This window comes from Petaurus breviceps, unplaced genomic scaffold, assembly GCF_028583685.1.
Source record: "Petaurus breviceps papuanus isolate PSGF00001 unplaced genomic scaffold, PetGlider_PUasm1.0 171, whole genome shotgun sequence".
Lineage (NCBI taxonomy): Eukaryota > Metazoa > Chordata > Mammalia > Diprotodontia > Petauridae > Petaurus > Petaurus breviceps.
Genome location: NW_027185754.1, coordinates 18,219,479 through 18,235,643, shown reverse-complemented (window position 1 = coordinate 18,235,643; position 16,165 = coordinate 18,219,479). Strand labels below are relative to the sequence as shown.

General features: G+C 38.9%; 1 protein-coding gene across 1 annotated transcript; it reads right to left on the bottom strand.

The window, feature by feature from the left end:
* Positions 1–2,466: 2,466 nt before the first annotated feature.
* On the bottom strand, positions 2,467–9,296 carry PDCD5 (programmed cell death 5). Its single transcript, XM_069082611.1, has 6 exons — positions 9,090–9,296; positions 6,918–6,958; positions 5,086–5,147; positions 4,297–4,388; positions 3,315–3,386; positions 2,467–2,666 (listed from the first exon to the last, which is right to left on the bottom strand). The coding sequence occupies exons 1-6, from the start codon at positions 9,153–9,155 to the stop codon at positions 2,619–2,621; spliced, it is 381 nt and encodes a 126-aa protein (XP_068938712.1). The 5' UTR covers positions 9,156–9,296; the 3' UTR covers positions 2,467–2,618.
* Positions 9,297–16,165: the final 6,869 nt, after the last annotated feature.

Sequence of the window (16,165 nt, the reverse complement as noted above, 5' to 3'; positions counted from 1 at the left end):
TTGGATTGGAGCCAACCCCATGACCCTAGAGGACATCAAGCTAGTTGGAGCTTGTCTGCAAGGTGGAACATTGCTTACTAACTCCATATGACCTGGTGGGGATAGAGGGGAGATGGGGAAGGGAAGGGGAAATTGAAATTTCTAAAGCTGTGACCAGCCAAGGTTCTCAGCACTTGCCAGTGGGAGAGTCATGACTCAAACTCATCCAAAGTCCATGAGTCTGAATTTGGGCTGGTATCAAGTATTATATTATGGGGAACACATGGTAGGGTCATTAACAGATAATGAGATGAATTAAGTGGTAAGCCTCTATAAAAAGTGTCTACAATTTGAACTTTTTTGATTGACATGTGAATGACTTTTGTTTTTAAACTACTTAGAATAGTTTAAGAGAAACTTAATAACTCTTTAATAAATTTGTGATAATTTTCTAGGATTGCTTTCGGCAAATCTATAATCATTTCCTAATAATTACCTTAATTTTGATAGTCTATTACAATAGAAATTTGATGCAGCTTTGTTGTCTGATTTGCAGAAGGGCTTGCATGAAAACAAGCAACCATTATTAGATCAGTTTTAGTGAGGATAAACAACTGAAATTAACTGATTTTATTTAAACCCTCAAAACTGGTCTCCCACCATGTTACCTTCACGGTCCTCAGTAATCCTTATTTAAATCACTGCCATTCTTATATTTTCTTCAGGAGGCAGTACATTGTTTAAAGATTGTCAACAAAGTCACACAGTTGATTGCCACCAGGGTAAAGTGGTTATCCTGCAAAAGAGGGCATGTACAAACTCACTGAAAACAGCTTTTCAGCATTTCCATGTAAATGAGGAGTAAAGAAGGATGTTTCATAACTAACTGGGGTTTGTGTTTCTGAGCTTTCTGACATGAGTCACTGTACTTTCTTAGTTGTATTCAGACTATTGTCACTTTGAGTGTCTTACTATCATATGTGTTCTGCTGTGCATCTAGCTGGGTATTTCAGTATTTTAGGAGTAAATCTGTCATTTCATCTGTTGCATGACTGCAGCAGCCCCATCACTGAAATTCTTCACAGCTTATAATATCATACATAGAAGTGCTTAAGGAAGCCCTGCTGTGCCTGGCACTCTGGGATACAAAGACAAAAATGAAACAGCCAAATGATTCATCTAGTTCTTTGTAATTAACTACAGCTTTAAAAACTGAAGCCCAGAGCCATAACCATTTATAAGGGATCAGTCTACACAGGAAAAGATATATGACATTTAAAAGGGTATACCAGAAAATTTTTTTTGTTGATAGGATGGTTATATTAAAATCAGTCAAAAATAAGATCAACTGTAACCTAGTGGAGGGAACAGGGAAAGATGATGATGTGCTAAAATGATGTGTTTTCAATTCCTCATTTTACCATGAACAAAGATAATCTTAATTCAAGGCTTTCTTTTCTCCATAGAAGGTCCAGTTATCAACTGGTAAAACAGATCACAACCAGATCTCAACCTTTTTAACATCTAAATTTCTATCTTTAGATATAGATTCTATAAAATCTATTTTTATATAATAATATATTTATATTTTTATATAAAAATAGATTCTACCTTGCACAATTTATGTAATTATAACGATGCTTTAATTTAAAGGCTATGGTAGGACTTTTGTATGTAGAGAAATGCAACAACAATTTAAGCCCTGGAGATGGGAATTTTTTTTTATGCAGACATTAATAGTGGTACTAAACATAGTTTTAAATGTATACATATAATATACATATATATCTACATAAACATATATTCAGTATTAGTTATCTGCAAGAAAAAAAACATGGAAAAGTCTGAATTGCTCACACATAGCTTACTTGCTTTTAAAAACAATGTCTAGAAAGCAGCATATGGGGGCGGTCAGGCAGCACAGCGAGTAAGAGCACCAGCTCCAGTGTTGGGATGACCTGGAGATCGAATCCTGGGCTCAGACACTTAGCACCCACCCAGAAACACCTGGCCGTGTAACCTTGAGCAAGTTACTTAACCTCAATTGCTTAGGGGCGGCCAGGTGGTTCATCGAGTAAGAGCACCGGCTCCAATGTCAGGATGACCTGGGGATCAAATATGGGCTCAGATACTCAGCACCACACCCAGAAATAACTGGCCGTGTAACCTTGAGCAAGTTACTTAACCCCTACTGCTTAAAAGAAAAAAAAAAGCATCATATGTGTTTCAAGTCCATTCAGATTGAATATACTGCTTTTGTTTTCCACAAAGTTGAAGACCGTGGCTACTGGCACTTTAATATTATTTCTTACTAAAAATGTTGTACTGCCTAAACCTTCCCTAGTTAAAGGTCATGAGTAGTGTTCACAATTTTAAAGGACATATGCTGCTGAAAGCATTGGTAAGCAGGAAAATCATTAACTATTCTCAAAAAACATAGGCTTCCCAAACAATCCCTTATGATACTATTAAAAAAAATTGTCCAAATTGTTTTATTTTACATAAACAAGTCCTTTTTATTTGCCCCTTTCTCAAAATGTATACAGAAAGCAAAGTTACCATTTAATTAGATCTTCACTTCTGCCAAGTATCTTTTCCTAGAAATTTTTCAAGAAGTTTATGAGTCTAAACATTAGATTTCAATATTCATCATCTTCATCAGAATCCATTACTTTTCTTCTGTTGAACTGGAGAGGAAAATATAAGAGTATGATATCACAATGTGTCTGAATTATAATTAAGGCTCTCTGAGAAGCAAGAAATTTTTTTAGTTACTGATAGCAAAAGGTTTGATTCTTTCTTATTACTACTTAGTTAATTAGTTGTTTGAAGTAAGCTACTAGTGGCAGGAAATATGAAGACATCTGTGAATATTTTAAGTAAGAGTTTTGGCCCTTTTGATATGTTAGCTAACTGATCCAAGAATTATACAGGATATTTATAGAGGGAAAAAAAATTAATGAAAACTTTTATCAAATATGGTCAAACTAGCACTGTTATTTTTACTCTGATAACTTCAAAAGTTAAGTGTAAAAAATGCCTTCCACCAAAATTAAGTCACAATTCTACATTTCATGAATTGCTACTGCCAACCTTCCAGTGATGAGTCTTTCTACACTTAGCTTAGTTGCTCCTCATGCAAAAAAAAGTCAGTTCTGTCATCTGGCTGGTAAGACATCCTACACCTTATGCTTTGCCTTTGAGAAATCACCCCAAAGCCTCATTGTGGTGTGAAGACTTTAGTGAAAATGGTTTGATATATGAGCAGCATTAGTCTTAGAGGCCTTTTTTGATGCTTATTTTTACAATATTCAGGTTCCTTCAAGAAAACTTACCTTAACTGTTATTTTCTTTTCTGTCTGCTGGCTTACTTTTTCAAGAATTTCTATCAATCCTTGCTCTGATACCTAGGGTAAGAGAAGTGGAATAAAAGTAACTATTTCTCCTTTACACATGCAGTTTAAAGGCTGGATATATTTTTTCAACATTGTTAAACCAAAAGATACACATCTCAATGATGATACAGGCACTCTAAAGTATTTAAGTCTCATTCCTGAATTTGGAAATGATGGCATACTGCCAGTGAAGAATGCCTTCAGAGGTGAAAGCCATAGGAATGTGCTAAGCTTACAGGAAGAAGTTAAAAGCCTGACTTTCAAGTCACCAGTGCCATTTTAGGTAAGGGTTTTTATTCTACTTTACCTGTGAAGGTTTCAACAAAATGCTTTTCTGGACCTATGCTTAATGTTAGCACCTTCCTTCTATTGATGATATACAATTTATCATGTATATACCTTGCTTATATATAGTTATTTGCATGTTATTGATCCCCCCCCCCATTAGACTGTGAGCCTGAGAGCAGGGACTTTCCTTTCATTGTATCCCTGGTGCTTACCACAGTGACTGGCATGTAGTGAGATAGTTAAGAAATGCTTGCTGACTGCCTAATCCTTCAGGGTTCACCTAATGAAGTAAGATCATTCAGGAACCATGCTTCTCTTCTTCATTGTTTGGCTTTAGTTACTGTTCTGGACAATTAACTAGGTTACCCACTATGATTCATTAAAACAGATAAGCAACAAAAAGAAACTCCCTGATCTCACAAGTGAAAGATATTATAAAACAATATCAGATAATAGTTAAAGAATTTCAGGCAGGCCAAGTAATTACATTTTAAGAAAGAAGAAGTAGCTGATGAGATTTCTTCTGCCTTTCTTTTGCACATTCTTGATAAAATACCCTTCTATGGTCTGATGTAGCAGAGATTTAACTTGGGAGAATATGCTTCACTGACAGACAGAGAGGCCAATTACTCACCTTTCCACTCAGCTGTCCATATCTTGCCATCTGTATGAGGTAGTTTTCTACTGCTTTGGCCTTTTCTGGCTTTACAAGTGCTAAATTACTTACTGAGATAAAAAAACAAAAGACACAAGATATAGATACACACACACACACACACACACACACACACAGAATAACCAAGATTTATATTCCCAATCTTTGACTAAACAAATAACAAGAGCTGTCACATCACTTTAATACCAAGTAAGTGCCAAAATTTATTGTCCTTATCATAAATCACATGTAAATAAAAAATTTCTTAATAATAATAAAAAATAACTTGTCTTATTGTACTTAAAAAACAAAAACAAACTTTTTTTCTTTTTGCTAAAGGAAACATTAGTTTAGTAATATACACAAAACCCTCCCCAACTATTACTTTTAGCCCAAATTGGGCTTCAGGTAATAATGTTACAAGATACAGTTTCACTTGATTACTCTGATTTAAGAGGTAATAACTTGTTTTATACTTTACTCAATATGCACCTAAACCAGAAAACCTTATCTCCTACAAGCAGAAGAAACAGTCAGTACTTTCTCTCTCTCTTGAAACCAATTTAGGTACTACCTAGCACTAAGTCTATTGACTTCACATTCTTCTAAGTAATAGTCCATTTCAAATGTATTTAAGATTAAATAAACATTTAATCTAGAGATAGCAATAGTAATTTCATTAGCACTAGAGATGCCCTTTGTTGGGTAACTTAAAACCAATATTATTTCAACAGAGAAATTTCATTTAAGGAAAGTGAAGATGCTTACACCTGGCCCGTGCTGACTGATCCAGAACTTGAGCTAGAATATTGTTTCTCATCTCTGCTTCCCTGTAAAGAAAGCCTAATTAGACAAAGCAGATGCAATGGGAAAAGCATTCTAGGTGAAAGGAAAAGTATAAGTAAAGGCACAGTGGCGGGAAAACACAAGAATATAGTGAGGCTGAAAAGGTACTTTGAAGCCAGATGGGAGAAGATCTCAAATGTCAGGAATCTGGACTTGAATCAGCTGTCAATGAAACGAAGGAGGCAGTTTCCTGATTCCCACCTCCCCACCCCCATGGAGCCAGGTAATAATGTAATTTTGAGAGCTGTGACTAGTTCCCTTTTTGCTCAGGGCCTTGTAAATAAACAGTAGTTATTTAATAAATATTTATTGAATTAGATTAAGAGGGCACCATGAAGACCAAGAATCTTTTATCTACGTGAGAGGTAACAGAGGTCTGAATTAGGCAGTGAGAATGGAGAGAATGCAAAATATATTGCAGAAGTGGAATTGATAGACTTGCTGAATGGATGTGAGAATCTAAGGAGGGACAAACATACAAAATAAGTAGAAAAGAACTTACAAAGTAAGATAAATAAGCATGTGCTATAAAGGTCAAGGCTAAAGAGTGAAGAAAAATGTTAATCACATAAAGCAAGATTTGAAGGAATTTCTGCTTAACCTCAAAAAGAAAAAGCAGCCTTGCTTAAAAAAAAAAATCTGATGCTTATTACTGTTTCCCTTACTTCTAGTTTCCCGAAATTTAGCAGCAGACATAGTCACCAACATATGCTTTAGCAGCCTCATTTCACATACTGGCTTCTCTGCCCATCCCTTATCTTTCACCCAGATTTAGAACTAAGCATATAAATTCACTATCTAAGGAAACATATTTATAGTAGAGAGAGATTTTATAGCTAAAATAATTTCCAAAGAATGATTGGAATATTTGTTCAAGACTAGCTATATGCCTAATATAACATTATTTTGAAAATTTCATCACTTAGGGCATGTTAAAATTTTATACAGCTGTTCTCTATATCCTTGGGGATTTTTGCTGAGAAGCTTGGCACCTCAAGTTAGAAAAATCACATCAATTGTGGGATGATTTTTATATATGATTTGTAATGATAGTCAATTAGACAAGGTAGTTAAAGTACTACTTTAAATCTGTACCTTCTTTCACAGTCCTGTTGTCTATGTTTGTTCCTTAATCATCCACAAAATTTGAGGTTTATGCTACATTCAGGAAGGGTGAGAAAACTTCTATAGTTTGGTATAGTTTCTATAGTGGGAATTAAATGAACCATAGAATACCTAGAAGAGACCTTTTAGATAATCTGATTTAAGCCCTAATTTATAGAGGAGTACAATGTATAGAGAAGTGAACTTACTTTCCAGTATAACATGACTAGGTAGCAGCAGCGTCAGAACTAGAACCCTAGTCTCCTGATTCTCAGTTCAGTGTTCCTTTCACACTGTGTTTTTCATTAGTTGGTAAAATATTAAATGAGATAACAAGAAGTCAGGGCTTGGAGAATGGTAAAGGTAGAACTTGGTTGCTGGTCCTGCTTCTTTCCAACTCCCCTGGAAAAATATAAGCTGTCCCCCAGAACACCAAGTAAATCATTCATTCCCCCTCCCTGATGATATGAAGTGGTATTAATAAAAAAAACAAGGAAACTGGGGACAGCTAATTATTTCACTTGAGAAAAAACAAAGGCTTAATAAAAACTGATACCAAGAAAACCCCTGAAATTGGTAGACAGACTATATAAATTAGAATTTCAAAATTTCATTTCAGCTAACTAAAAGTTTGTAGCTCTTGGTCATACCTGTGTTTTGCCTCCTGTTGTGCTGGGTCACCAGAAGAGTCCTGCAAAGAAATTTCACTTTTCAAAGAATTCAGAGCAATAAAGATGAATTAAAAGGCAGTTTGGCATAGGGGGTAGAGAGCTGCATTTACATGTGAGGAAGGCCTCAAATCCTGTCCTGGCTGTGTGGACACAGACAAGTTATTCAACTCTCAGTGCCCTACACCAGAGGTGTCCACCTCCTCAGTGGGCCCAAATCATATTAAAATGTAATTGATAAATGTTTAACATGACAAATAAAAATAAAATTTTTCTAACTCAATATGAAGCCTACAAGGGATCCATTTCTATTAGAGTTTGACACCACAGCCCCAAGCAACTTTTTAGGATGGTGCTTCCCAATGGCTGCCTCTCCAAGGCAGTTTGGTAAAAGTGTATAATACCTTGGACATGGAGTCTGAAAGACAAGGGTTTGAATCCTACCTCCAATACTTAACAGCTGTGTGACCTAGGGCAAGTCACTTAATCTCTCTTGGTTTCAACTTCCCCAACTATGAAATGAGGGGATTGGATTAACTGGCCTCTAAAGTTAGGGTCCTATGAACCACTATATTTTATTTCTGACAGCTCTGTGTTTTCCAAATGGCTTACAAGGCAAGCATTTTAGAACACAAACAAAAAGAATGCTTGGCTACCATTTATTGTAAAATTTTGTCATCTGATTTCCTCTCAGTCATTAGAATATTACAATAATTAAGCTCTTCATATACAATCATAAAATCCTACTTTTAACATTATAAAGGCAGAATACTAATGTTTTGTGGCCTTTCCTGCCAAACACTCTTAAGTTATCCAAAAACCTTATTATTGGTTTGACAAAAAACTTTTGGCCTCAAAAAACTCAGGAAAAAATTAATACATCTTTCATTGTATATCACTTAGAAATAATTATTGTGGAGAATTGTCTTTGTAAAGCAATATGTAATTAGGTGCCAGCACAATCAATTTAAAAGTACAAGACCAGAAATTTACAGCTGGGACCTGAGACCATATAATCCAGCTCTCTCACTTTACAGATCAAGAAACTGAGGCCTAAGAAGGTAAAGTGACTTACACAGGGTCACAGAAGCAGTTAGCAGAAGTAAATCTGAATGGAGGTCCTTGACTCCATATCCCGTGCCCCTTACTTAAACACGACAGCCTGGTACTCTCCCCCCTCCACCATACTGATGTCTAGCTTTGTATGGACACCGGACAGCTTTGGCCACTGCTGCTCACGACTACCGAGTTCAAGTGCTTCACCAGCCTCAGTCTCCCCACTAGTAGGAATTTCGGGTGTGGAACAACCAGCTCTTTACTCGGGACCAGCTACTTCTTAATTACCATGATAACGGAAAAGCCTAATATATCCCAGATGTAAAGCAAACTAGATGGTTACTTAAAGTCTCTCTGAGGTCTCAAGCAATTTGCATGTGACTTAGAATTCTAGCTTTACTAAAGCACAGACCTAACAAATGATGTTTTTTTTTTTTTTAACCCCGCGAGGCCAACTTGCATTCTGAGATTCCGTGGGTCACAATGCTAAGAACTAGACGGGTAGGTACTTAGGGAACATCCGACTTCATCCCCTTTCCAAACTCCGCTCCCGCTCCCCCCGTTATAGAAAACTGAAAGCCCAGAGTGGGAGAGTAAGTTGCTCAACTGTCAAAGGAGTCTGTGGCAGAGTTACTCTCATTAAACGCTGCACTAAAGCACCAGTGCTTACAACTACAAGATAGGATGAGATTCAGAGCAGGTGCAATGGCCCACGATTAACGTGGGAAGGGTCCTGGGAGAGAAGAGCTCAGCCAAGTACCAGGCTGCGGGCCGGGCTGGGAGGGCAGAAAGCAGAGCAAGGGTGGGGGCTGTGCGAGCAGGGAGCATCCCCCGGCCGCAGGAGCCGCGAGGCCTTTTAGGCATCAGGGCGGGGCTGGCTCTCCCCAGGCCCCGAGGCCCCGAGGCTCCGGCCCGTTCTAGCCCAGAGGTCGCTCTCCGGGTAGACACGTCCCGGTCCCAGGCGTGTAGAAGGTCGGACACCCCGGGCCACCTCGGACGCCGCCTCGGACACACCCAAGGCCGCAGCGGTGAAGCCGCCCTGGAGACCTAGGAGAGCCGGGGCCTGAGGGGCCTCGGCGGGGCGGCGGCCGCTCTTACCCCGTGCTTCGCCTGCAGCTCAGCCAGCCTCTGCTTCCGCAGGGCCTCCAGGTCTTCGTCTGCCATGGTGGGTTTAGCAGGGGGGAAGAAGAGCTGACTAGATAGCACCAAGAACCGAAGCCCCTCGACTCCACACGAGCTTTGCCACTACGCATGCGTCCGTCCCAGACTTCACCACTCCATCGAGCCGCCTGCACGCCGCTGGCAAGGGGAGACAGGAGGAGGGCCGAATCTTCGATTACAGAGGGCTACGGGTGGGCGTGTCTCTGGAGATGTTGGAAGCGTGTGAGGTCACGGGGTGGGAGATTTGATCCTTTGGGAGGTAAAACATTGGAAACAGACCCCAGTACCAGGTTATTTTTAATCATGATAACAGTAATAATACTTAGGCACACAACAACGGTAGTTAAATCATATTTATATAATAGGCATTTATACAGCATTTTAAGATTTGCCAATTGCTTTACATATACCTCATTTTGTCATCACAACAGCCCTCTTAGGCATTATTCCCTTTTTACTGAGGAAACTGAGCCTGAGAGAGGTTAAGTGATTTGCCTAAGTGTCAGGATTATAGGGTCTAAGGTGCGGTACACAGTCCTGGGTCTTTTGGACTCCAGTTCCAGCACTCAAACCACCATGACATCCAGCTGCTCTACAGACTGCTTGGAATTGGACAAAGTGGTTTACATACCTTATCTCTTTTGCTCCAAGAATTTCCTCCCCAGTCTCTTCTCCCCTCCCCCCCCCACCCCGGAGTTGTTCAGAATAAGCAAGGCACACTTACTCTCTGACCTAGCTCCTGCATCTACATCTGCTCCTGTCTTTTCCAGGCGTCTAAAGACACACCATCTTCATCTGCCAGGAGTCAATCGATCTGTTTCAGGGGTGGACAACCTTCGACCTTGAGGCCGCATGTGGTCCTCTAGGCCCTCAAGTGCAGCACTTTGATACAATCCAATTCACAAAACAAATCCCCTTAATAAAAGGATTTGTTCTGTAAAACTTGGACTCAGTCAAAAGTTGGCACCCAAATCTGATGCCTTCCTTTCTCAAAGAACTTTTCTCCAGTCATTGACATGGACTCACTTGCTAGGTAGTTAGACTACTTTCCCATTCCCTCATATTCAACCACTCAACTCATTCCGGTGACCCTGAACATTTACTTACCGCAGCTCCCCATCACATCCTCTCTCTACATTCCTATTCACATCAACCTTGCCCAAATTCCCAATGTTCCACTACAGATCTAGCCATTCCTCACTTTATATCCTGAAGAATGTCTGCTACATATTTAACCAACTTCTTTTTATCTTAAACTTTTTTATTTCTCATTCCTTCATTCTTCTGTCCCTCACCGCGACATGGCTCCATCTCAGTGACACCATTTCCCTTGACATGCTTTCCATTGCTGGCTATACTTACTATCATACCCCTGTCTCACTGGCTTCAGGAGGGAGGGGGAAGACGAGGAATATTCCTTAACCTTCATTTCCTCTTCCAGACTCTTCCTTGTCTTTCTTCACTAAGTAATCTCTCCTGCCTTAAGGTTCATGCTATACACATTTATCATCCATTTCAGATCCTGGTGGCTATTACTGTAGATCCCTGGGACAATATTATTTCTTCCCTCTATGAGTTTATTGCCTTGTTCCCAGTTTCTCTCTCTGCTTCTCCTGTCCTTGTACTATGAAACTTCAACATTCCCCCTCAAGTAAAGTAATATCTCCTTTCCCCCATCTATTTCATTGATTGACTTTTTCCATCTCAGCTCTACAGAGATGGTCACACACAGAGATGGTCCCCCTTTGACCTTACTATTACCCATAAGTGTCCTACTTACATGTTTATGAAATTCCTTTATCTGTTCATAAGCTTTTATCATTCTATCTTTCCCTCTGCCCTAATAACCCTACCTCCATTCTTCATTTTCATGGTGACCTCCATTGCCTCTTCCCCAAGTTCTTTCCCAGGTGATCAGTTCTGCTCTGACTCTTCCTTGTCTTGACTTTTGGTGAGCTATTGCTAAATCATTCTCCATCCTCAGTTCCTTTGCTGATCACTTTGCTAATTACTATTCCTGGATTACTCTCACTATCTTCCTCTTTCTGTCACACTCACATACTATTGAATAGAGCTGGAGTAAATTACACAGTAGAGTTGATTATGAATGTGTTATCTAATCTTCCTAGACCCTAACTATAACAAGCTAAACATTCTATTTTATTTTATTTATTATTCCATTCTCCAAAGCAGATGTTCCAAACCTCCTCTTTCTTTAAACTTCCCATAGCACTTGATCCTCTTACCTTTTCAGCTAAGAACCTTGACTCATAAAGAAAAAAAATTGAGATCTATTGCTGAGACCTCTACTTTTTTTGCTTTTCCTCATTTCATCTTACACAGGTATCTACCTCTATTTTCTCCTTCACTCTGGCCTCACATGAAGACAAGTCTTTTCTTTTTCTCCCATCTTTTTATAACTCTTCCAGCAAATTGCACTCATCATCCCCACTCTCTTATCTTTAATCTCTGCCTAGCTACTGGCTTCTCTACTATCTACAAACATGTTTATTCTCCCCCCCCCCCCATCCTTAAAAGACTCTCAGTCAATCTAACCATCCCTACTAGCTATTGACTATCTCTCTGCCCTCTTATGGCTAAGCATCTTGTGAAAGCCATTTGCGCTTCATGACCCAACTTTTTTTTTTGAGGGGAGAAGGCAGGGCATTTGGGGTTAACTGACGCCCAAGGTCACACAACTAGTAAGTGTCAAATGTCTGAGGCCTAATTTGAACTCAGGTCCTCCTTACTCCAGGGCTGGTGCTCTATTCATTGTGCCACCTAGCTGCCCCCCTTTCTTTCTTTTTTTTTTATGACCCAACTTTCCTCTCACTCTCTTCTAAACCCTCTACAGTCTGGCTCCTGATCTCATCATTCAACTGAATCTGATCTTTCCAAAGTTTCCAGAGATTCCCAAACTGTCAAGTCTTGTAGCCTTTTCTCAGGCCTGGTCTTCCTTGCCATCTCTGCAGCTCTTCCTAACTGGACCATTCCTACCTTTTCAGCCTTCTTACCCTTTTCTACTCTTATAATCCAATTCCACTGTCCTCTTTGCATTTCTCCAAACTCAGTTCTCCACCTGCCATCTTGGTGCCTTTCCGCTGCCTGGCCCTCCATGCCTGGGATGCTTTGCCCTTTAGCCTCCACCCTTTAGTTTCCTTGGCTTCATTCAGGACTCCAGATCAAGTCCCACCTTTTGCAGAAGTCCTTCTCTTTTCAGAGTACCCTGACAGTCTCTTGCATGTATAAGTTATTTGCATATTTCCCCCCAATTAGAATGTATATTCTTCGAGGTCAAGGACTGTTTTTCCCCTTTTAATTGTATCCTCAATGCTGATCACAGTGCCCAAAACAATAATTACTTGTAGGAGCTACTTTCCATATCACATTTCATTAAAAATAGACATGTTAAAGCTTGCTTCAGTATGTCAGTGGATCTGTGATCTTACTTATGTGGATCACACAGGCATATTGTAACTCATATGTGCCTTCTTATCCTGGGGTACATCCTTTTGTAGAGAAAATACAATGCAATGGAGGCCTTTTTCTGGGTGCTTGTAAGTAGTGTACCCCCTCCATCTGTCCCTCTGTTATCCCTCATTCTTGGTAAATAGTAATGGTAAAGTAGATAGGTCATTGGGCCTGAAATTAGGAAGACCTGAATTAAAATCCAGCCTCAGATACTTACTAGCTGTGTGACTGTGGGTAAGTCATTTAACTTCTGTTTGCCTCAATTTCTTCATCTGTAAAATGGGGATAATAACAGTACCCACCTACCAAGGTTGTAAGGATCAAATGAGATGATAATTGTTAAACATTTAGCATAGTATCGGGCACATAGTAAGTGCTATATAAATGTTAGCTCTTTTAATTTTTCCTATCATAAATTTCCTTCACGGTCCTTCTTGTAACAGAGTCATCATTGGCAATAAAATGCAGTCTTTCAAGGTCATAACTAGGGCAAAGTTATTAAGATTTCGCCCCAGGGTAGTAAAATTTAGGGGGTATTGAAAGCCCTTATACTCTTTCAGCAGAGAAGAAATAACTGAGAGCACCTGTGATTTCATTAGGATCACCCCCCCCCCAACAATTTCTGGTATAGAAACTTCCTCCATCTATTGGGAATCATTAGCTCATCTATGCAGTACATAATCTTAGTTTGGGGGGATATTGACACTTGCCTACGGCTACAGAGCTGATGTGTTTCAGAGGCAGGAGCTGACCCAGGTCTCTATCCATGATGCCTCTCTAGCACCTGGTTAAGAAGATTAAAGTTAAGGTTAGAAGTCACTTTTCTCTGTTCCCAGGGTAGAGTATACATCTGGAGTTTTTGCCCTCACCTGCCTGGTGAATGTGTATGGGGGTAGAGGGTAAAGAGGTGTCTGTTTACCTTTCCCACCTCCAAGAATTGAATTTGTTTTAAAAAGTTGATTTGAGGGAGATTTTTGTTCTTGCCCAGGGCATGAAAATCAGTAGGCTCTGAAGGTTACTTACAACCACTACTGCCTAACATGCGTCTCTTTATTGCCTTTTGGGTCCCCTACAAATTTGGCACTTTGGAGACTGTGGTATTCCAAGATTATAGAAAGGGCTAGACATTGGGCCTGTGATTTCATTGGTATAGGGAACTCCTGATTGATAGGTAGTATTTTGAAGACATTGTTATACATACTTTGCCAATGAGATTATATTTCTGGGACCTATTGATAAAATTTGGAAATGAACTTTTCTAAAAATTTCAGCTTTTTCACACTTCTGTTTCATTACATTCTGCTTATGGCACTGTTCTAGTTTAGACTGATAAGCCTGCTTGCCCTCATCCAAGAAACCTCAGTACATTTCTTTCCATTAAAAATGATCATGAAGAACAGCTTAATACATGATATTTTGACAGGTTTTTTTTTTTTTTATAAAGCACTCTTTTCACTCTATGCCAGTTTCTGACTCCCTTATTAATAAAGGCTATGACCTTTCTTTGCTGAATCATTAGGAGAGAGGAAATAATAAGAAAACCAAAATTCTGTTCCTTTGATGAATGATATTCTAACTACCTACACATTTCTTACTAATCAGAATGAAAACTACTTTGGTTAGTCATTCTTCTAGTTCTAGGAAAAATCCTCAGTCTAGGCTGATATGGACTTCTAGACCAGTGGTATCAATCTCAAATGAAAATAGGAGATCAAGTATCCCTGCCACCTATTGATTTAGAAAATCAAATATTAACATTATATATGTTCTATTTTATTTTAATTTATTTTGTTAAATATTTCCCAATTCTCTTCTAATCTGGTTGGGGAGCACTGGGAAAAGAGCCTCCTGTTTTAGCCTCTGCTCATCAAGACTGTTCTTCTAATTTATCTTTCGGAGTGTGACTGGGTCAATAGCTGAAATGTTTGATGATTTTACATAGAACTATACTAATTTGAATTAAAAGACAAATCCTGTTTCTGCTCATGATTACTCAGCTTGTTGAATGCCCTAGAACAAGCAGTAATATTATCTTCAAGTAAGTGCTTGACTGAGGAGTATTTATACCACTATCAGCACATTTATTATAATTCAGTTTGTCTTCCTTTCTTATCTTAAAATTTAAAGGTGGATATTATATTATTGATTTAACATAGAAAGCCAAAAACATTGTTAAGCTGTGTCAGTAGAGTACATGTGAAAAAGATTATAAACACAACACTGGTCTGAGTATGCTTGAGGTGGCCCTTGTATAGATCAAAGAGTAGTCAGAGGGGTAGTGTTGAAGTTGTGGGAATTCATGCTGTGAGGAAACCTTCAGCATTCCATGGATTTTTACAAACAATTATTTTAGGCAGCTCAGTGCTTATTGAATAATACAGCAATCTATACCCTAAAATGAAAAGTGTGTGTGTATATATTTATCTCTTTCTCTCTCTCAGTATGTATACACACACTTATACTCACACTCAGAGTTATATTTGCATACATATATAATGTGATTAAATGAAAATGCAAAGTCATTAAAAAAAACATTAGAGCATGCTTGGTCACACCCAGTAGACTCTGTATCAACACCCTTGGGTAAGAGATGATTTCTAAGGTCCTTTCCAATGCTAACTTTCCATGTTTCTATAATTTGGAAGAATTTTGATTCAGAACATATTTTTCCTCTGCGTTTTCTTCCATTTCTTTGCTATTGCTATAGTGGAGAATGAAATAGAGAACTAGAAGACCCCCTCCCTCTCCACAGAGAACTGTGGAGACCAGAAGGAGTTAGCCCCTTTTTCCTTCTTAATCCTAGATATTTGTTCTTCCATGTACAATCTAGGCCCCAAGTTTGCTGGGGTTTGGGTTGAGGAAGGGAGCATTAACATTCAACAAGGCAGACTGATCTTGTTTGGAACCAAATGCACCTGGGAGTTGGGTTCCCTGAGCCAGCAGCAGAGGGAGCCCATACTCCACCAAATAGCATTGAGTTTATCCAGTACAAAGCCAAAAACACAATTATTGTTGTGTGGGATTTTTTTTTTTTTTTTTTTGCTGTGCAGTATGTCCTCACAGATGAAGCTTTAATCTACCTCGTACATCTCTGCTGCTGTAAATTCATGCTCCATTATAGCACCATATGCTTTGATTTGCCCAAAGAAAGCTGTAGCAATCCTCTCTGTTCACTCTGGCTTCCTAGCTGTTTATACTGTGTGTTTGATTGCATATTGTTTTCTTACACACTTAAAGGTTATGTCTTAATAAGTTGTTTTAAATGAGTTTATTAGCAATGATCCTGCAGTTGATGAGTTTTTATGTCATGAGAAGGTATCATTGAAATCACTGGCAATTACAATTCGAGATTCAGGAGACAGAAGGAGAGTTTGGCCCATTAAAAAAAAATCTGGAGGCACCAAACACAATGGTTTGAGTTTTATCTTGTTGCTGTCTAGTCAGCTGCCTCTTTGTCTTTTCATCTGCTCCTAAGTAATAGGTATTGATGCTCTTTGCTCAGAGCAGGCCTATTTCACATCAAATAACATGTGGTATGTGGA

What these genes read in the sequence shown, in the direction of transcription:
- PDCD5 (XM_069082611.1), bottom strand. Translation starts at nt 9,155, where the DNA reads ATGGCAGACGAAGACCTGGAGGCCCTGCGGAAGCAGAGGCTGGCTGAG. An exon ending in ATGGACAGCTGAGTGGAAAG is followed by an intron (nt 3,387 to 4,296) that starts GTGAGTAATTGG and finishes CTCTTACCCTAG; the next exon opens with GTATCAGAGCAAGGATTGAT. An exon ending in AAAAGAAAATAACAGTTAAG is followed by an intron (nt 2,667 to 3,314) that starts GTAAGTTTTCTT and finishes TTTCCTCTCCAG; the next exon opens with TTCAACAGAAGAAAAGTAAT.